Source organism: Cinclus cinclus, chromosome 19 (assembly GCF_963662255.1).
Source record: "Cinclus cinclus chromosome 19, bCinCin1.1, whole genome shotgun sequence".
In the NCBI taxonomy this organism is placed as follows: Eukaryota; Metazoa; Chordata; class Aves; order Passeriformes; family Cinclidae; genus Cinclus; species Cinclus cinclus.
Genome location: NC_085064.1, coordinates 10,582,869 through 10,603,671, shown reverse-complemented (window position 1 = coordinate 10,603,671; position 20,803 = coordinate 10,582,869). Strand labels below are relative to the sequence as shown.

The window sequence follows — 20,803 nt, the reverse complement described above, 5'->3', positions numbered from 1 at the left end:
CTTGGGGTCAGCATGGCACAGCCCCTGTCACCAAGGGCTCTCCTGCCCCAAGCCCTGCCTGGGCTGAGCTGGGGTGCCCAGCAATGGGCAGAAGTGGCCAAGGGCAGCTGGCCAAGCCCCTTAATGGGACACAGCTCTGATGGCATCAGGGAGGGACATGAGGGCTGATGGGCAGGGGCTGGGCAGGGGCTGGAGTGAGGCAGGAGGGCAGGCAGGATGCGTATGTGTTTGTGTGTGGAGTAGGAGAGGCAGCCAGAGAGGTCACTGCCTCTGAGCAGTGCCAGGGGTACTCCCAGCTGTGCACAGAACCAAGCCCATTCTTCTCACCCATATAAGATTTTTGGCAAAGCTTCCTATGAGACTGCACTATTCCTGTCCCTGTGGCAGGTGAGCCAGGCCAGTACTGTGTTGAGTGGAAGAAGGACAGCTTGGCAGCTTTGGGACAGCCCCAGCCCCAGCTGCCTGCACGGCCCTGGGCACACAGCCCTGGAGGGAGCATTCTGAGCCCACCAGGAGCCAGCTCTGGCCTGGCTGCCAGCACCCAGGAGCTGTACCCCAGCATAGGCAGGCATGGTGGTACCCTGGCATGCCAGGTTACCCCACACAGTTGGATCCTGGTCTGCCCAGGGCACACGGCCCTTGCTCCACCTGGGCCAATGGGTTTGACCAAAACCGATGTCCCTGGCACAGCCCTGCCCCAAACTGGCCCCACCGGCCTGTGCTTGCCACCAGCCTGGCAGGGAGGGCAAAACTCTGCCATGGGGTGCCATTTCTTGCCTGGGGACCCACGGGCATACGCAGCCTATGTGCACTGTCTCAGGAAGCATGCGGCAGGGCTGGACCAGGATCCTGGGTTAGGATATGTGCCCCAGAGGTGCTGCACTGCTGGAGCTGCTTCTTCGCTTTGCAGGCACCAGCGTCATGGGGTGAGCCCTTCTGCAGAGCCCCGTGACTCTGTGGGGATCTTCATTTCCAAAGCCCCCAGTTCTTTCTCCAAGGGGTGCTGGAAACTTGACCTGAGGGCTGCTGGTGAGGAGGCAGCATGGGAGAGCACTGCCTGCCTCCCTGCCTTCTCCTGCCTGCAGTGGGAGCTGCTCCCCACTCCTGCTCCCCAAAGGAATGCTGCCGGGTGTCCTGGCCATCCTGCCCTGCCTCCAGGATGGGCTTTTCTCCTCCAGGATCCTGGGCCCAGGATCTGTCCCCCTACCATGCTCCCCTCTTCAATCTGTAGCACCCTCTGTGCCAGTGCTGGGACATTGCTGCTGGACTACAGGCAGCTGTGGGGACAGAGTCTGGCACTTCCCCGGTGTTGTCACCTCCCCTGGGTCATGCACCTTGCAGGTGTCCCCATGGGGTGCTGGGGTGTCCCCAGCCTGATGCTGAGCATTGGTAACTCAGCCTCCAACAGCAGAGCCTGCAGCCCCACAGGGAAGGACGGGGCAGGTCACAGACACATCATCCGCAGGCTCCAGGTGGGAGCACCACCCCGTGCATGGGCACAGCCAGCCTGCACCAGTCCCAGCCCTGCCACCCCACCATGCCCTCCCACTCCTGTCACAGCTGTCCCACAGCCTGGAGCACCTGGGGATGTGCGGGCTGGAGCGCCACAGGGTCTCTGCTGGCTGACATCTGCCCGAATCTTCTTGGCTGTGAAGGGTGGCCCAGGCTGTGGAAGACCCTGCTGCTGCTGCCCAGGTCCAGATGACATCCAAGGCCTCTGCCCACGGTGGAGCCCAGAGCTCCTTGGCCTCACAGGGACGGTTCCTTCTGTTAGTGAAGCACAGGCTGATGGTTAATGACCATTCCTGGGCTTAGATTTCAGAGGTCTTTGTTGCCCAGGTGTTTGTAACCCAATCTCCCAGGCTTGGCTTCCCTGCAGCAAATCCAATAGCACCTGTCCCTGAAAGGTGAGCCCCTGCCCACTACCACAGCCACTGGCAGCCATGGGGACCTGGCTGGCAGCTCAGCCCCACAATGCTCCTCACAGGACTGCCACAGCCCCCCAGGACAGCACAGCCCTTCTGCCACCAACCCTGAGGCCCTGGGAAGCATCTCAGGACAGGTAGGGATGGGGAATTGGGAGGAGGGGAGGATCCGTGTGCACCAAAACACTTGAGGTCACCTAAGGAGAGGGAACAGAATCTTGGTGGCCTCCAGGAGAAGTTTGCAAATATGCTGGAGGGTACCAGACCCCACCCGATATGAGGCTGGACCCCCTCCAATCCCTCCCCACAAGCGTTTGTGCCCACCCCCTGCTGCCGACAGCTGTACCAGCACAGCCCAGGGCAGGGGAGGAGTGGGGCTGTGCCACTGCCTGGTCTCCCAAGTGCTGTTCCCCAGCCCACCCAGCTACCTCACTCCTGCTCACCCTGTGCTCCCCCAGTCCCAGGCTGCACCCTGAGCAGGCTGCTGGCATCTGGCCAATCCGTGTTCCCCTGAAGAACTCCCAGAGTGGCACTGGGACAAACACACGGATACGGGGACACCCCACTGCAGTGGTGGCATCCTGCTCTTCCAGGCAGGGCTGGTCACGGGGCAGGCAGACAGTGGGCAGGGATGTCTGGCAGGGATCCTGCTGCTCCTGGGAACCCACCACACGGAACCGGTCCCACATGTCAGCTGCACTCGGAGGTGACACCCCACCCCTGTGCCCCCTCCCCAGCCATGGCTCACGCCTCCTCTCACCCCCTCCCCAGCATGTCCCAGGCCAGTGGCAGCCCCCGGGCAGAGGATTTGGGGCCGTGTGTCGGGGCGCACTCGCGCACACCGAGCCGGGGCAGCCAGCGCGTCGAGTGCATCATCTGCTACTCCTCCTACGACCTGGGCGTGCGGCTGCCGCGGCGCCTCTACTGCGGCCACATCTTCTGCCAGGCCTGCCTGAAGCGCCTGGACGCGGTCACCAACGAGCAGCGCTGGATCCCGTGCCCGCAGTGTCGCCAGAACACGCCCACGCCGCGCGGCGGGGTCACCATGCTGGACCTCGACCTGGCCACCTTCCTCGCCGTCAAGGCTGACAAGGAGCAGCCGCGGGTGGCGGGCGGGTCCCCGCCGGCACTGCCCGCCAAGGGCTCGTGCAAGGAGCAGGCGGTGACCCGGCAGCCGGCGGGGCTGTGCCCGGAGCCGGTGCCGTGCCCGGAGCCGCTGCCCCCGGCGCTGTTCCCCCGGCGCGGCTGCTGCCGGCTGTGCCTGTGCTGCGGGGTGACCGCGGCCTTCGAGAGCTGAGCACGGGGCGCTGCCAGGACAGCTGAGCTCCCGGGGCCAGCCTGGGACTGCTGCTGGGGGCCTTTGCCGTGCTTCAGACCCACGTGCGGACTGAGGCGGTGGGGCTGTGTTGGCAGCCTAGGAAGGGATTCAGCCTGGGCGGGGCTTTGCTGTCCATCTTGTCCATCGGGATTCGGGGCGCTACAACGGGGAATGAGAATGCTACCACCCCCTCATCCTGCCCATCTGCCCCGCTGACGACTTGGAAACCTGGTCCAGCCCTAACGGAGGTTCCCTGGTCCCTGAGCACGGCCCGGCTCATGCTCCATTCCCCCATGTGCATGGCTCTGCAGCAAGGACAGCGGCACAGAGCATCCCTCAGACACGGGCAAGGGCCTGGCACGGCGATGCCGTGGGGCACATCCAGCACCTTGAGACCTGCGCGCCTGTTCAAGACACTTTTGGTCCTGCTGGGCTGCACATTGTGAAATCCTGGCCTGGGGACAAGCCCTGTCTGTGGTAGGTTGGGGGAGAAGTGCCCTGTCCTGCCAGATTGCTGTGCTGGGACAATTTGCCCTGCTGGGAGTATTTGCTCTGCTCGCCATTTGTATGAGAAATTTTGACATTGGGGATAGCAGGAGGGTTGAAATTGAGGATGACAAAAGTTGTTAGGAAACCTCCAGTGTTTGTGTACATTGCTCCAGTGTGGAAGGAGAGCTGAGCTCAAGAAGCTCCTGCTGGGCCTCGTGCTCTGTGGCTCATGCCAAGTTTGGCTTGTCCTGCCTGACCCTTTCCTCACACATAGGCACACCCAAACTCTGCTGCTGTTTTTCAAGTTGTGCCCTGCTGCCTGCATGGGTTTTCCTGCTTTCCCTGCCTGACTCCACACCAGGGTGCAAGGACAAAAGCCCAGGCAGCTGGTCTGGGTTAACAGGAGCCAAACTGGAAGTACTGGGGACTCACAGGGTGATCCTGAAACAGCTCTTGGGCAGGGCTTGGTGTTGCCTGGAACAGCTCTTGCGGGTCTTCCTCAGGGCCCATTTTCCGCATCTGTTTTCCATGTGCTTTATGGGCTTTTGCCATACCCAAACACCAGAAACCCCCTCAGGGCTCAGCAGGGGACCCCAGCCCATGCCTCCCTGGGGCTGGCATGGACCTTGTGTCTCCTGAGCAGAACTGGTGGTTGGATGTTCCCTGTGCTGGGGGCCAGGGCTGCAGCCAGAGGACTCCATCAGCCATAGACAGCACCCACCCCAGCACAGAGCTCATGCATTATTCTGGCACTTGGTGTCACCTGCCATAAAAAAGTCCCAGCTGAGATGTTCCCAGAAGAATAAACCTGGGGTGCCCCAGGGAAGACGGAGGTATGGTATGGTTCAGAAATTCCACGAGTCCTGCCTTAGACCTTTAGTTACCTGGGAACACACAAGAAATTAAAGCCTTCAAGGAATGGATAAGAGCTATCACTGAGTCCTAATGCACCTTCCCCTCTATCACTCAGTTTCTCCCCACAGACTCAACAGTAGGTGGTGGGAAGAGTGTAGGAAGGGCCCATCCCTCCCTGCAGCTCTGTGCTCACTCCAGCACCTTTAGGTCCCAGCTTTCCCACAGTGTTGGGTGACCCAACCCATGGCTCTGTGTCCCACACCCCATGTCCCCTTCTTCTTTGCCTCCCCTCAGCACCAGAACCATCTGGGGGGCTTGGCCCTTGCTTCATTCCTCCGTGGATGTCCTCCTGCTCCCAGCCAGTCAGTGAAGGAGGGGATCATCCCTTCCATCACTCTAGGAATGCTTTTGGCATGCTGGCTGCACCCCCTGATTTGGCACCTTGGGCAGAGCAGGGTCAGGGGTGAGCCCTGTGCCCTGGGGGGCTCCTCTCCTGGCACAGGCCACCCGAGCTGTCCTGGCAGAGCAGCTGCTTAGAGCAGCCTGTCCTGCCCTGTTCCATGTGGAGCCCAGAACTCAGGAAGAGGCATTGTGGAGGGGGAGCAGGATATGGGTGCGTGCTGCTCTGGCTGGGGACAGGGATCTGGGCTCCTCCTGTGTGGGTTCTGGATCCCAATGTTCCAGGCAAGGGGCAGTGACAGGGACCCAAGCACAGGCAGCATGTGGAAAAGGGCAGTGGTGGCACTGCTGGGGTACAGGACCCCGTGTGCCCCAAACCTGCCATTGCAGCGGGGTGCAGCCACTGGATGGAGAACAGGATTAGGCCAGGCAGGAGGTGGGATAGTGTCTGGCCATGTCCCTTGCAGGGACGCCTCTCTTGCCGCGTGCCATCAGGGTGACAGCAAGGGGCTGACAGAGGAGATGAGTTTTCAGGCTTTTCAGCCTCCTGGGCTTTTTGTGCAAAAAAACTGGAAATAACCTTGCTTTTAAAAGTGATTTGGGTTATTGGCATGAATGTTGCACTTCTTACCTGATTCCAGATGGATGCAGGCAGTGGGCAATGCAGGCCTTGGGGAGGAAGAGCATTGTGGACTCTCTCAAAATCCAGGTCTCCATATAGCCTGTGGCTGAGGATGGGATGAACTGCGGCTTCAGCTGCGCATGGCAGTGGGTTTGTGCCTTTGCCCTGGGGCTGGGCTGGGCTGGAGGATTCCTCTAAATTATTTCCAGATGGGGATTAATGCAGCAAAGTGAGTTTGCTGCAGGATAGATAAACAAACCAAAGCTCCTCAGGATGCTATTAATAAACCCTCTGCCTGCTGCTTCTGTCCCAGATTTGGGAACATCCTGGGCTTGGCCTGGGGTGCAACTGTGCCCTGCCTTGCTGCCCATCCAGCCCCTTGGCTGTGGGGCAAAGGAACAGGGACTGCTCTGGGACCATGACCACTGGGGTCCTGATGGATTTGAGTGGGAACAGTGTCCTTGCTCTGGGCCCCCACTCTGGCTGTAAGTGGGATGAAGTGCTGACAGCTGTCTCCCCTGGCGCCACAGTCCCCACGGCTCTGCCAGGGGCAGTGGCACTGGGAGGTAACACCTCTCCTCCCCAGCCTTCAGCAGTCGGGCTTTGGGTGGCTTTGAAGCAGAGTGGATGTAAACAGGGTGGAGGCAGACTTTGAGCCCTATGGAACTGGCACTGCCATGCCAGGGGGAGGGCAAACCAGTTCTGGGTGGCTGCAGCCCAGCAAGTTCACCTTTTCCATGCTTCTCATTAGGGGGCTCCTTTGTCACCCTCCATGTGCACACAGACATCTCCTTCTGGGAGGGAGGAAGGTGGCCCATGGGATCTAATCTCAGCCCTCCTCATTCTGGCATGGCTGGTGGTCTCCTGCCAGGGGCATACAGAGCTTGGACAGGGGCCGAGCTCAGCAGGGTAGACCACAGTTCCCAGCACAGCTCCCTGCTAAGGACCCCTGGGCATGGTGGGGCAGCAATAAAATGGGGTAAGACCTGCAAATGACATGTTTTTTTTCCCAGTAACCCAGCCACTTTTGGGGGTCCTGGGCCCATACACCCCTCTGTACCTGGCTGTTGAGGCAGCATGCCCGCAGGGGGATGCAGACTTAGAGATGGATCTGGATTTGCTCATTTCCAGCTCTCCAGCCTGCAGCACACACAAGCAGTTAATCCTAGGCCATGCAAAGCTGGCTGCTTACCTGGCTGGAGTGGTGCCTGGTGGAGGGAGGGACATGGGCACGGTTCCACACCTTGCAAGGCAAGCATCATTGCAAAAATATTTACTGAAAAAAGTGCAGCTCCACCCCGAGGAAAACCGGGTCTGGGAGCAGAGCCCCATCCAGGTTTGCAGCTGGGTGAGCAGGGGAATGAATGCGAGTGGCTGCAGGGAACTGATCACTGCCCAGCACCTCCAGCCAGCACCACCGGGCTCAGCCGAGGGCACTGGGCAGGGGCAGGGGCTGGGCAAGGTGTGGAGCTCTTAGGGAGCCTGTCCATCGGGCCATCCCAGCGCAGCGGGTCTCTGTGCCTCGGGGGGCAGCCATGGGCTGCTGGAGGGTCCCTGGCCCCGTGCTGGCCCTGCTGCTGCTCCTGTGCCCACCTCCCTCGCCAGCCTGCCCAGCTGCCTGCCTCTGCTCCCCGGGAAAGGTGGACTGCAGCGAGCGGGGCCTCCGAGAGGTGCCCTGGAGCCTCTCGACCAACACCAGCACCCTGCGCCTTGGCTACAACTTCATCACCGTGCTGGGGCCACGCTCCTTCCCTCCGCTGCCAGTGCTGCGGCTGCTCAGCCTGGTCCACAACCGCCTGGAGCTGATCCACAGCCGGGCGCTGCTGGGGCTCGGGACGCTGCAGGAGCTGGACCTCAGCCACAACCACCTCACTGTGCTGACCCCTGAGACCTTCCAGCCCCTCTCCAGCCTGGCCACGCTCAACCTGGGCAGCAACAGGCTGTGGGAGCTGGAGCCTGGGGTGCCAGGCGCCTTGCCCCAGCTCCAAGCACTTCTCCTGCAGGACAACCCCTGGGTGTGCAGCTGCAGCATCCTGCCCCTCTGGCGCTGGCTCAGCCACAACAGGGAAAAAGTACGAGGTGAGTGCCCAGAGGGACATGTCCCCACACCCCCTGCTCACTCCATGATAGCTGGTCACCCTGCCAGGGATGAGGCAGGACCCAGCACCCTGGCTGGCAGCTAGGTGAGGGCTTGGGTGGTCAGTGCCCTTGGGGTGAGGTTCCCCAGAACTTGGCTTTAGGTCATGCCAGCTCCTGTGTCTTCTTGGGTGGATACACCCCTGGGTCTCGGTGCCCATATTTTTAATCTGGTCACCAGCAGGGATTGCCTGAAAAGGAGGGCTGGGCCATGTCCCAGTGACAGGCCCCAGCGCTGTCCCCAGCAGTGGCACCAGTCGGGCCACATGGCACCTGAGGGGGCAAGTGGAGCCTGTGTGTTAAGGTGCACATCGCTGCTGGCCCATCCAGAATGCAGTGCTTTCAGCCCCTTCCCCAAAGCCTTCATGAACCTAATTCTGATCCTGCGTTTCTTCCCTCACGAGCCCCAGTGAAAGACAGATCTGGCAGCAAAGTCTTTCCTACCACTGCTGCCATCTCCTGCTTGCTTCCAGCTTGGATGTGTGACTGCACTTGTGCTGGCTGGGACCTTCTGTGGCATCTCCAGGCTGGCTGCTCACTTCTCCCCACATCTGTCTTATGGGAGCTAATCCCTCCTTGTCTGCCTTACCTGCTATCCTGCCCCAAATCCATCTTCATGTGCCCCCTCCAGCACTGTGCCCACCTCCCATCCCATCCCATCCCGTCCCGTCCCGTCCCGTCCCATCCCATCCCATCCCATCCCATCCCATCCCATCCCATCCCATCCCATCCCATCCCATCCCATCCCACACAGGTGAGTCCTGAACCTCACCATTCCCCTTCTTCATAGCTTGACACAGGTGATGTTGGTGACTCTGGCCCCTGTCCTCCTGCCCTGGTGCCATCTGTCCCGTGCAGACCTGCCATCCCCCCTGTCCTTGGCCCCTGCCTTTCCCAGCTGCCCAGTGTGCCCTCCAACACCGCTTTTCTCTTCCAGAGAAGAGTTTGCTCCTCTGCAGAGCTCCAGAGCAACTGAACAAGTATCCGATCATGGCCTTTGGGGATGAGTCCTTCAGGCAGTGCCAGGAGACCTTGCTGTCCCCCGAGTACTATGTCTCCTTCTTCCTCATTGGACCCTTCTCCTTCATTGCCAGCATCTTCTTCTGCACCTTCCTGGGCTCCCTCGTGGTGTTCTACCACAGCCTGCGCCGGGAATCCCACTGCTGGAGGAGACCTCGCATCTGCAGGGTGCACTGAGGAGGCTCAGCCAGGCTCTGCCCTGGGCAGCCTGTGCTCCATCCATGCCCCTCTCCAGTTGCCTGCACCCACCTGTGGACCAGTGAGATGAAGTTCTGTTCCTGGAATAGCTTGGGGTTTTCTCAGAGTCCTCCAAGATGGTGCCAAGCTGCCTCTGCCAGGGGGAGCAGCCTCCAGCTCAGCTCTCTCCAGGCTGACCACAAATGCTCTCAGTGTTCTGGGAGGTTCCCCAAGGCCACCCTCAGATCTGCATATCCCCTTCCTGGGACATCCAGGTGATCCTTCTCCCCTTGTCCTGCCCCCTTTGCTGCCCAGTCCCCTCAGTGTGCATTTAGGTTGCCCCTTATGCTTCACTGTGCCTTTAGATGCAGCCTGGGAGTCCCTGTGTGCATCCCAGGACACACCACATTCATCTTGGTGCCTTTCAGGCCACACCAGGAGTCACCATTTGCCTTTTGGTGCAGCCCAGGAGCCTCTGTGTGCCTTTCAGATTTCTCCTTGGGCCTTTTGGTACCCCCTGCACCCTCTGACTGCCTTCAGTGACCCCAGCAGCCTCAGTGCTTTTTTCCTGTGCCCTCAGAACTCCTTGGCTTGGCATTTCCTGTGCCCAAATGCCATGTTTGGCTTCTGTGTCCTGGCAGGCACTGTTTTCTTTTAGTGTACCCCCAAGCTCTCTGTGTGTGCCTTTTGGTGCACCTGAAGATCTCTGGGTTGTTTGGAGCATTCCAAAGCATTCATGGGGCTGTCAGACCATCCCAGACCTTTCAGTGTGCTGCCCAAGGACAAGGCTGGTTGCAAAAACTCCTTTTGATAGCTTTTTTCCATTGAGTCAGGAATGCTGGTGCTGAGAAGGCTCAGCCAGCAACTGAGGTCTAGGATGGGGGCCACAAAGAGCTTTGAGCTGCCACTGATGTGGTTTGGCAGAGGAGCTGCCAAAGGATGGGTGAGGACACAGTGGTTTCTCCCTCAGTAGCTTTTCCCTAGGCTACAGAGCATCTCAAGCCAAGGTATAGGGTTAGCTCAGTGTTGAGAGTGGGGACAAACAAGCCCTTTACAGGGGCCCTTTACAGCAGCCCTGGCTGCTGCCTCACCTCCCATCACCCACAAATCAGGGCTGGGGCTGCCCTTGCACCTCCCTGCCCTGCTGCCTCCTTCCCTTTCCTGTGGAAATGCTGCTGGAAGTGCTTAGTGAGTATGCTGGGAAGTGGCCTGGAGGGTTCTGGAGCTGTGCTCTAGGAGAAAGCCATAAGCTGGGGTGACAAATACATCTTTCAAGGAGTAACAACAGCCCTTTTTAGCTTGGTCTCTTACCCAGTGCAGGATGACCAGAGCCACAGTGAGATGCTGTGACCACCAGCTTTGTTCACTCCATCTCCTGCCCATGTAAGAGCTGGGACCTGCCAGGGATGTGGCAGGAGTCAGTGCATCCTTTGGCAGGCTCTTGTCAAAGATTCAGTAAATCACAAATAAAGCAAGTGTCACCTCAGTGGTGGCTTGCTTCCATTTTTATTTTCAAGAGAGATACTAGCCCTGTATGCTGCCACATGGCCAGATTCCTACTTCCTCCTCTGTTGTGGGGCAGGGGATCTGCAGGGAGCTGCTGAAGGCAGCATCTGCTTCAGTGCTGCCAGCCCTGCACCCGGGAGGGCTGCAGGACCTTTGCCATGATCATTGTCCTGCCTTTCCCAGGAGCAATCCCAGTTCTCCCAGACCTTCTCTAGAGGGTGTTCAGTTATTCCCAAGAAGGCCTGGGCTTCCTGTTTGGAGCGCAGACCTTGTTTGTCACCCTGCATGGCCACCTGAACCCTGCTCCTTCCATCAGACCACCCTGAGGCTGAACACCATTGGAGGCTGGGCTGGAGGTCTCAGCACATGGGGAAGATGCTGTGCATGGGTGATGTTCCTTCAGTTCAGCCTGGGGGACTTTCGTATTTTGGAGATCACTTGATGGACCTCCCTATGGATGGGCTGATGTGTGGGGACTTCCCCAATGCCTTCATCCCTGCAGTTTGTCCCCTATTCCCAAAGGCTGGCCCCACTGGCCAGGCCCCACACTGGCTCTCAGGAGATGGGAGCCCAGCAGTGGGAGGGGATTGCTTTCCCCTGGATGGAGGTGGGACAGGGCCACCTGCCATGGTTCTGGTGTTTGGACAGGTCCAGACTGTAAGGCCTGTGCCCCACCCTGGCTGTCCAGGCTCTCTGTCACCTGAGTATCCCAGAATGGGGATGCCCTTTCCTTCCCAGTGTCCTCTATAGCCCCTGGCCTTTCTCCCTGCTGTTTTTTCCATCCCTTCCTGTCCCTCCACTGTCTGCAGACCCTGCCACAGGGTTGGGTGAGGCTCTGATTCACTAGAGGGCTCCCTGCCAGCTTTGCTAGAAGTCAGAGACAGAAAGAGGCACACAGCTCTGGAATAAACCACTTCATGATCCAGTCTAGACTTTACTGAGCTCTTGCAAAAACTTGGTATTAATGTAACATTGACATATAAAGTAGAATGGGTCCGATTTCTCAGCTGGAGCTAGATGAACTTGATGGAGCCACAGCAGTCAGTGGGACGATGCTCACAGACCTCAGCTGCCATGTGAGAATCCTGCCCCCGTGGGCAGCCGGGGCAGGGGGGAAGGCAGCTCGTGCCGCTGGCGTTGGGTACCACGGTGCGGGTGGGTTTTCTATGACGGCAGGAGACGGGATGTGATGCTGCCCGTGCACTGCGGTAGCTGCTCATCTCCGGGGCCGGGGGCGCTGCCTCCGCCCCGCTGCCGGCGCCCACGGGGAGGATGCTCAGGGTGGGCTCGAGGGGAGGAAGGTGCGGGGAGGGATGGCGTCAGCCTGGCTCGTTCGGTTCCCTTCTCCCGAGCTGGGATCTGCTTTCCACGTCTCCAGGCTCAGGCAGATGGACCGCTGGGGCTTCAGGGCTGCCACGGGAGCTGCTGGCAAGCTTGAACTGCAGGTGAGGGTGGCAGGGGAGCCGCCAGTGCTGGCCGTGGTGCCCCGACAGTGCAGACAGGCTGGGTGACCGCTGCAGCACCGCAGCGAGCCGTGACCAGCCAGCAGCGTCTCTCCTTGCATTGCTGGTGCTGAGGCAGTGTGGAGCTGGGGTAGAGGTCAGTGCAACCATCCAGAGCCATTTCCCGTGCAGAATTCCTGGCCAGGAGAGCTGCTGTGTGAGTGCTACATGCTGGCCGTGGCCAGGTCCTGGGGATGTGTTCTGTGCAGGAGAGGTGGGAGCCGGGATCTTGGCCGACAGCATTCCAGGGGCTCCGGAGTGCCGCCATGAGCACGGGGACGTGGGCTGCAGGGCGGGAGCTCTCCTGCTGCAGCCGGACCACAGGCAGGAACCGAGTCACAGCCACGGGCCGATGGCAGGGAAGGGAAGAGGGTCCATCCCTGCAAGGAGCAGAGCGCACATCTTCCAGCCCCTGTGGCAGACGTGAGGGTCACTCGGCACAGCAGGAACGTGTGCCCAACCTGTTGCACCAGGAACTGGCTGCTCCAGCTGCTCGGGACCCCGGGCACGTCGCTGGAGCCCTCCAGGTGGTGGGAGACTAGGAGCACACATCTGAGGGGCTGTGTGTGCTCAGAAGGCTGCAGCCTGTGAGGTTAAGCACGTGTTTGTGGTGTGGAACCAGCTCTTCCCTGCTACCATGGGAGAGCAAGGCACCGTGTGCCTTCTGCAGTCCTTTCCCCTTGCACGGAGCCAGTCAGTGGCAATTTTGATTATCATGGCACTGTTTGGAAGCAATTATCTCTGTACAGTGAAGTCCAAACCTTGTCCTGGTCCTGCTGTGCTTCCTGGGGCACGAGCATGGCAGCAGGCCTAGGAAGGGAGGGAGATATACAATGGAGTCACTGTGTATGGATGAAAGATGATTTCCTCCCATCTCACCCAGAAGAACCCATCAGTGTCCCTTGAAAGGCAGTCCTGGCTGTGCCTTCCTACTGTGTTGGGCAAGGACTGATGGCCCTCGGGGAGAAGGTCACACCACAGTACTGACTGAGGGGTCGGAGAGGTTGAGCTGGCCAGTTATGTCGGTGGGGTGATACTGCTGCAACACACAAATAGACAGACAAGGAGAAAGAAGTGTTAGGCAGTTCTAGCATTTGTCCCTGCTGCGACTTCCATCCCATGTGTCCCTACAGGATATCTCTTGGGGGTGAAGCAACGCCCTGAAAGCTGCTGCTGGCTGAGGTCCCCTTCCCAGTGCCATCCATGCTTGTGCAGAGGTCGTGGCAGACACTCTCCAAGCACCCTGGAGCTGGGCAGAGGGGACACCCAGGAGCATGGTGCAGCTTCGGCAGAGCGTGGCTGCCACGTCACCGGCTGAGCCAGGCCCTCTCTGCTCTGGGAGGGCTACAAAACAAAGCCTGTGACTCATCAGCCCAGCCCACGCCTGAACCTGTGTTTGGAGGGTCTGGCTGGGTTTTGGCACCTCTCTGGTGCCAGATCAAGCTGTGCTTTGAGGCCAGGGCATTTCACCTCCTTGCTTGAATGACCCTGCCTGTGACTATCCTTTCATGCAGGTGAGACGTGTGGTGTGGTTGACTTGTGATAAAGTGTGGCATTGATTGCTAATGTGAAATACAGCCTGTGTGAGAGATGTGGCCTGGATTTGGGGTTCTGAGCTCCTTGCAGATGGGAGAGCTTGACATGGGAGAGGCCATGGGAGAGCCCTCCCCTGTTGTAGTCCCATCAACAAGTAGGGAGGGGAGCAGAAATACCCATGAATGGGCAAGAAAAAAAAGTCCTTCCTCCCCAGGCAGGAATTTACAGCTGGGCAGTTATTTCCTCCCTTCCTCCTTCCATACTGCCTTCCTCTTCCAGCTCCATTCTCCTGACTCTAAATCCTGTCCTGGAAGCCCTGTCCATCCCTGCTGTGGGAGCGGGTGGCCCAGAACATCCTGAGCTGCTCTCTGGGGTCCTAATCTGGTGCCAGGGCAGGAAAGGGTCTGTGTGGGTCTCATGTACAGCAGCACAGACCAGTGACATTTCCCAGCCCTTGCACCACCCCGCCTAGGAAGGATGATGTTTTGAGGGGCTCCAGGGGGGCTCCTCAGTGACGGATTTCATCTGCCCTGCTTTGGCCGATGGTGGCCGTGGCCCTCGCAGCGCTGCTGGCAGGTCTGGCACTGTGGCTACCCTGTGTGCTGCACACCCTGCCTCCTCCTCCTGCCTCCTGCCACTCCCTGAGCCTTGCATGGGGTCCTTGGGGCTGGCCTGCCCAGCCCAGCTTTGTGCTTTACAGGACCCCTTGGTGGGAGCTGCTGGGGCAGGGCCAGGAGCCAGTGCACTCCCATCTCTCGGGTACCGTGCTGGGACATGCTGACACCCAGGGAGCCTCTCATGGGATTACCCTGCCACTTAGGGCACTGGCTATGATCCCAATGGAGCCTTTGGGAATTCCTGGACATGACCTTGCCTTGGTAAGTTGCAACAGCTCGGCCATCACCTGTGGGCACAGAGAGTGGCCAAGGCCATTCTGATGTCACTCTGCCACCCTGGGGGAGCTTTTTGGGGCTACTCATCAGCCTACCAAAAAACACCCCTCTCTCCCAAAATCGGATGTAGCCACCCCCTCCTTGCGAAAAGTTTGGATTCCAGCTAAATGCAGCGTTTCCACATGGCAGAGCTGCCGGAGGTGTGTGCTGGTGGGATGGGGCTTGACTCCAGCAGGGAGGAGAAGTGACCGGGAAAGGGGAGAGGCTGGTGACTCACTGCTGGAGGAGAAGGAGGAACTGGAGATACAAAAATGAATGGGTAGAAGAAAGGTTCTTTGTTAAACATCCTGCCTGATGACGTGAGGGGAGTGAAACAAGCAGTGTGCCTGTGTGAGTGTGTGTGCCTCGGTGGGTGCACGTGTGCGTGTGGCCTGCTGTGGTGGTATAGCAGGGCAGGCTGGGGCCTTCTGGCCTCTCTGCACAGCTCTGGGGGTGGGAAACACTAAAACAACCAAGTGAAATGGGCAATCTGGCCATAAAAATTAAAATACAAGAGCATGGCTTTTGATTTGAAAGCATATCTCCTCCAATCACAGAGTTATCACAGGGTAACATTCTCATTTACTTTTTTTTGTGTAAAGTTCATGCATGCAATTTTTAATAATAAAAACTAAAATAAAAAAGGAAAAGAAAAAAAAAGCAAGAAAACGGTCATATCAAAACTATGTTAAAGTAGGACTAATGCTAGAAGCACATATCAGTAATTTAGGGTAAATTATGTTACAGGGATGGTGCAATAATCCCAAATAAAACATTATAAAGCTAAGAAATTAATCGATATTAACCGTAGAAGAGACTCAAACATGTTAAGGTATGGAAGTGAAGTGAAGGCACCAAAAACTTTAAATGACAACCAGGAAGAAAATATAGACAAGAACTTAATGTCTTTAAAAATGACTTCAACCTAACTGGGCTCATATGGTAGTCCCTGGCTGGTGGAAGATTTTCTGGAAGAATTTCGGTTTGTTGTTGTGGTTTTTTTTTTTCAGTTAAAAATTAGGATTCCAGCTAAATGCGATCTTGCTGTAGAAAATATCAACTTCCCTTCAGGGGAAAAAAAAAAAAAAGAAAAAGAAAAGAAAAAAGAAGTTGTCTTTGACCTGCTTTTGGTTCTTTTGGGCCAAAAACTAGGCTCTTTCTCAGCCAAGAAGCATTTGGCTTTGGGACAGATGATCCTTCACTGAAAAGGTGACCTTTTCCAGGTTCTCGTCCAGCTCTGGCACGCGCCGGCCCTGGCAGGGCGGTGCCATGGGACGTGTGTCAGCTGTGCCTGGGGCTGGCAATGTGGCTCTGCAGGGGCAGGCGATGCGGGGGGCTAAGGGACCTGTGCACCTCGATACGTGACTGTACGCAATGTGCCGGCTCGGAGGTGTCTGTGTGGTTTATGCGTCTCACATGGCGTCTGTGGGGTTGCAGTATCGTGGGTGGCTGCGATGGATGGCAACGTCAGCTCTGCCAGTGCTACTCGAGTTGCAGGAGCTGCCTATGGGGAACACATGCATCTCCTCCTGGGGCGGTGGGGATGATGTGCCGCGGAGAGGCTGTGCAGCTCGGGTGATGGTGGGCGCTAGGACGTTCAGAGTGGGGTGGAAGCTTCCCAGGGCTGTCTTGGCTCCATGGTGCCAGCCTGTCTCTCTGGCACTCCTGAGGGACCATTCTGCAGGGCTGCAGAGCAGAATCCATTTTTAAAACTCCCGACAACGGAAAGGAAAGAAGCCAAGGCCGCCAGGTCTGCGTCTTTCACTCACTAGCCAGGAGAGCCCGTGGGGCTGGGTCAGCCTGGCCTTCCAGCCCCATGGGCTCTCCAGCCTTGCCCATCTAAGACCTGGTGTGGGCCCGCAACTCTGCTGAGCATCATGAAACAGAGCACCTCGCTGCTTTCTTGTCTTTACAAGGACCCCAGGCAACGTGCCCCAGCATGCTATGGACTCATGGGGCCTTCCAGCAGGAGGGCATTGAGGTCTCTGAGCCAGGGCTGCTGCACAGAAGTGGAGGTCACCAAGCACAGACTGTGACATGAGCTGGTGGCAGCACCCCGCTCCTGCTGGCTGCTCATCCTGCAGAGCAACAGCAGGTCTGCCCGACATCATCACAAAGCTCGCTCCACCACACACCTCCTGCAATAGCTGCTAGCCTCCAAGCTGGCCACGTTGGCTTGGATGTTCACCCCATTTGCCTGCTCTTGACCCAACTAGCCCAGTTCTCTGGGGAATGTGTTCTGGGACCCTGGCCACAGCACCCCATGGCAGGTGGAGCACTGTGACAGGCTTCTGAGCAGTGGGGAATAACTGACCACCCAAAGTGGGGACCATCTTCTGGGATGAGTGGGGTCATTCTGCCTCCACAATTTGCCCATGAACAATGTGCCAGGAAGAGTATGACTGGGACCCAAACATGGGGAGCCCTGTGCTATGCTGGACCCCAGTGGGTGTGGGAAGGGGAGAGAACAACTCCATTGCCCATCCATGGGACCTGTGGTGCAGGTGGGTCCTGGACCTGGTCAGCTCAGGGCATTGGGGTGCTTCTGGCATGGGGCAGAGGGGGCTGTGGGCTGGTTGGCGTAGGATGGATGCCATACCATGGAGCAGGACCACAACCAGGATGCTTCCCTGAAGAAGGAGCAATGTGGGAGGTACCAGGGGTGTCACACACCAGCTGCCCCATTTTTCCTCGGTTCTCCCCCTCTCCTCTGCTCACCGGTGGCACTGGTTCCCCCAGGTGCCCAGGGCATCATCAAGATACTGCTCTCTCAGGACAGGACCCCTTGGTTTCCTAATCATGGAGTAGTTCAAACACAACAGAACACGGGGTTCTACTCAGCACATGCAGATCTTTCTGCCAATTTTTCTCCCCTCTTTTTTTTGTCCCTCCTCCTCACTCTTGCACCAGCCCCTGCACCACCCACCCCATCTCTGTCTCCTCTGTCCCAGTCATGGCTGAGACCACACGGACACAACCTGTGACCTCCCTGCAGAGCTGCTCAGGAGGTGCAGCAGTGAGGAAAGGGGACCCCCGACATGGGGGCATTACTGGGACAAGGTGCCACCCAGGGAGCACAGAAGCAGCACAGGAGATGACAGGGATGCCCGTCCTCCCTGTGGGGTACAAAGGATGAGTGGGAAGAGTGTGGGTGTTCCCCCCATGACTTCCAGGCTTCGAGGTGACAGTGAGAGGAGCACTTTGTGTGAGATGGTGGCAGTCGAGCCCGGCTGAGGGCTCAGCTGTCCCCAGGGCCTCATTCCAGGGGTGCTCCAGGAGCTTCTTGGTATGGAGCCTGCGCTGGTGTCAAAGGCAGCCTCCTCCATTTCTCATACAGAGCCGTGGGCCCGAGACCCCCTGCGATACCACATGCTGTCCCCGAGGCGCCCAAGCCTGCGGCTGGGGATGGGCCACCCTGGCACGGGGGCCACATCTCCCCGCACTGCCACCGTCCCCCTGTCCCCTCTGTGCCAGGGCAGCCTGGCGGGGACCTGCTCTGAGCAACCCTTGGCACAAACCGCCGGTCGCCCCGGGGAGGGGATTTTGGCAAGCCCGTCGAGCCAGGAGGTCGGGCAGCAAAATACAGCGGGCGCTGCCACACGAGACAACAGAGTAGCCACAGTGCAGAGTGTCATACAACAGATGGCGACATGCAGAGGGACACGGCTCAGTCCGACAGACCAACAGCCCAACCTGATGCTGAAGTGTCTGAAGCTCCAGCACGAGCAGACACGTTTGCACATTTGGAAACAGCTGGCTTTAGAGGCAGCAATTTGGAAATTTTCTCTGGTTATGTGAAAGCAGCAGAGAACACGAGTTTGAACCAAGGCTGGGTCTTTAACAACCTCTTCCTTGGAGCCTTTTCATCTCTTTTCTAGAGCTGCATTACTGCTGACGATAACCAGAGACAGCTGTCACTCCTGTGCGAGGACTATTCCGAATGCTAATTGTCACAAACAAAAATCACATGTAGAGAGTGTGACACGCATGGCTCTTGGTGAGGTGACACGGTGCCCAAATTAAATCAGGGTGATTGTTTTTAGGCATACAATGACAAACAGGTACAGGAACACTCAGGAACAGAAAAAAAAAAAAGGAAAAAAAAAGAAAAAATGTCATCAGTTTCAAGAGGTCAGCACCGGTAAGGTGAGCAAAGCACAGAGAGGAACATCAGAAATCATCCAGGCAAAAAGAAAACAGAAAAAAAAAAAAAACAAAACAAAAACTCGTTTTCATCTCCCAACTCATCACAGGACTCCAAGCCACCTCCTGCCTGCCCTCCAGGATCCCAGCATCCTTTCAGGTACACGGGATGACTGACTGACTGACTGACTGACTGGTGACAAACATGAGCTATGCATGTACACTGGCAGCTTCGGGATGGGTGTGTGGCAGTCAATGGGATGGCAGAAGAGAGAAAGAGAGAGAAAGAGAGAGGGCAGAATTGTTCTTCTTCCTCTTACCGTATCCTTGGAGGACCTACGTCTCTTGAAGCTGGAGGCCAGGGTGGAGGTGATGGACCTAAAAGTGGCTTTCTTTTTAGGGTCAGGTTCTGCTCTACCACTTTTTCTATCCTAAAATGAATATGTATAAGTAATTAGATCTCTAGTGTGTTGTTGGAAACTCTAAATCTATTTGAATACTGCCCCATGTCGTGGCCTTCATTTAGGTGAGAAAGCTACTGGAGGTGTTCTGCCACTCCCAGTCCTCCAAGGGCCTCCGTGACCCACGGCTATGGCACAGCCACCACACTGCTACAGCTACGGGGGGCCGGCCTCGCATCTGGAGCGCTGGGAACCCCTCTGGGAAGTAGCCCTGCTCTCCTGGTGTCTGCAGCCAGGCCGGCACAGCTGACCTCGCCTCCTGGGGATGCTTTGCCTGGCACCTTGCCCCTCGCTTCTACTGCTAGCCTGGCTGGACCGAGATGTGAGATGCTGCACCTACCACTAAAAAAAAAAAAGCGCTCAGGGTCTTTTCTGCGGCTGAATCCTAGTGCCACAAGAGAGAGAGAGGACTGCATTGAAAGAGAAGTCATTGTATGAATATTCTGTAAAAAAAATGTGTTCAAAAATTCAAATGATGCAGTTGTGCAAAGCCGAACGTGGTTGTTGGTGGTGGTTTGGTTTGTTTTCCAAAGTAAAACAGGCTAAAAAACAAAAAGGAAACTGGAAGAAAAAGAAAAGTAAAAAAAAAAATACAAAGGAAAAGAAAGGGAGGAAGCAAAGCGTTAGTGCCATGATGTCGTCGGGTCGGGATGAACTCAAAGAGAAACAGAACTGAAAAATGTAGGCGTTGGAGTTAGCGAGTCGGACCTGGTTGGCGCAGGCTGGGAGCACCAGCCGCCATGGTGCGGGGGCCGCGGGCCGGGGGGCCCAGCCGCGCTCGGCGCCGGGCGCTGGCAGCGAGTCCTCCCCAATTGCTTTCGTGCCAATGAGTGTGACCTTTCCGACGGGGGACGGAGTGACCAGGTCTGGCTCTGCTACCGCACGGGGGTAACCAAAATGTATCCCGCTGGTGCGTAGAGCATGCTCGGGGATACATTTGCTCCTCCTTCTCAGTTCTCTCTTTTGCGGACATGCACAAACGGAAAGGAAAGCAAGATGAATGGAATGAAATGTCTTTTTCTTCCATGGCATCTCAGGAAATAGCCATGGCAAAATTGTGATCCCAAAAACCATTATTTTTGTTTGTTTGTTTTAACAAATAAATCTTTCCACTTGCCTACCTTCTAGCAATGTACCAGATACTAGTGCTCTGACGTTTCCTCCTGTGGAAAAGTCTTACAATGTCAAACGGCTCTTTACCATGAGGCTGTTTACCCCCACAGGGCAGCATGCTTTGCTCACAGTCCCACAGACTCTGCCCAAGGACCCAGTGCTGTATTTTCTAGAAGGTTGGCAAGTGAAAAATGGCAGTGCGACTAGTGTGCTCTGTCCCAGCAGCCTTAACCCCCACGGTGCTGCTGCTTTTTGGAAGCAAAGGAAAAAAAAGGAAAAAAAGAGAAAAAATTGAGAAATGGCTTTTCCGAGACTTTCCGGTGAACTGAACCCAGCGAGCTCTCAGGATACGGCAGCCTGGCCTCGTGCTCCCCTCGCTGCTCTCGGGCAGTCGCTTCCACCCAGGCAGCCCCCCCACAGCCCCAGCCAGCACTGCTCCCGGGGCCCTGGCGGGCTCCTCACGGGGTCCCCAGCCTTCTCCTCTCTCTTTGTTTTGCTGGCTCTGCTCTGAGCGGCAGTGTCCTTTAGTCACCTAAAGGAACTCTTGCTCTTGGAACACCGCTGTGCTTCCCCAAGGGAAAAACCAGCCTGGGCAACTCAGACAGAGCCTCCAGCTGCCCTGCACTGGGGTCAGGGGCACAGTGGGGCTCAGCCCCAAAAGCAGCAGGG

General features: G+C 57.4%; 3 protein-coding genes across 7 annotated transcripts in view; 2 read left to right on the top strand and 1 right to left on the bottom strand.

Annotated features, from left to right (window-relative positions):
• The first annotated feature begins 2,697 nt into the window (after positions 1 to 2,697).
• On the top strand, positions 2,698 to 3,222 carry RNF224 (ring finger protein 224). The gene has a single exon (XM_062505724.1). It carries the CDS (start codon positions 2,698 to 2,700, stop codon positions 3,220 to 3,222), a length of 525 nt encoding a protein of 174 aa, XP_062361708.1.
• Positions 3,223 to 6,944: 3,722 nt separating this feature from the next.
• Positions 6,945 to 8,941, top strand: LRRC26 (leucine rich repeat containing 26). Its single transcript, XM_062505783.1, is given in 3 exon segments — positions 6,945 to 7,082; positions 7,084 to 7,687; positions 8,682 to 8,941. Coding segments are annotated over 3 exon segments (978 nt in total). The 5' UTR covers positions 6,945 to 6,968.
• Positions 8,942 to 12,919: 3,978 nt separating this feature from the next.
• GRIN1 (glutamate ionotropic receptor NMDA type subunit 1) overlaps positions 12,920 to 20,803 on the bottom strand; it is a 35,710-nt gene continuing 27,826 nt past the window's right edge. For 2 of the 5 annotated variants that reach the window (XM_062505439.1, XM_062505440.1), the window contains 2 exons: positions 18,881 to 18,991; positions 12,920 to 12,988 (listed from right to left, as the gene is read on the bottom strand). In XM_062505439.1, the coding sequence (XP_062361423.1) occupies positions 12,920 to 12,988; positions 18,881 to 18,991 (180 nt within the window). Of the gene's footprint in view, positions 12,989 to 15,899; positions 16,104 to 18,880; positions 18,992 to 20,803 lie in introns of those variants that run through there. The other 3 variants (XM_062505441.1, XM_062505442.1, XM_062505438.1) reach the window with 2 other exon arrangements.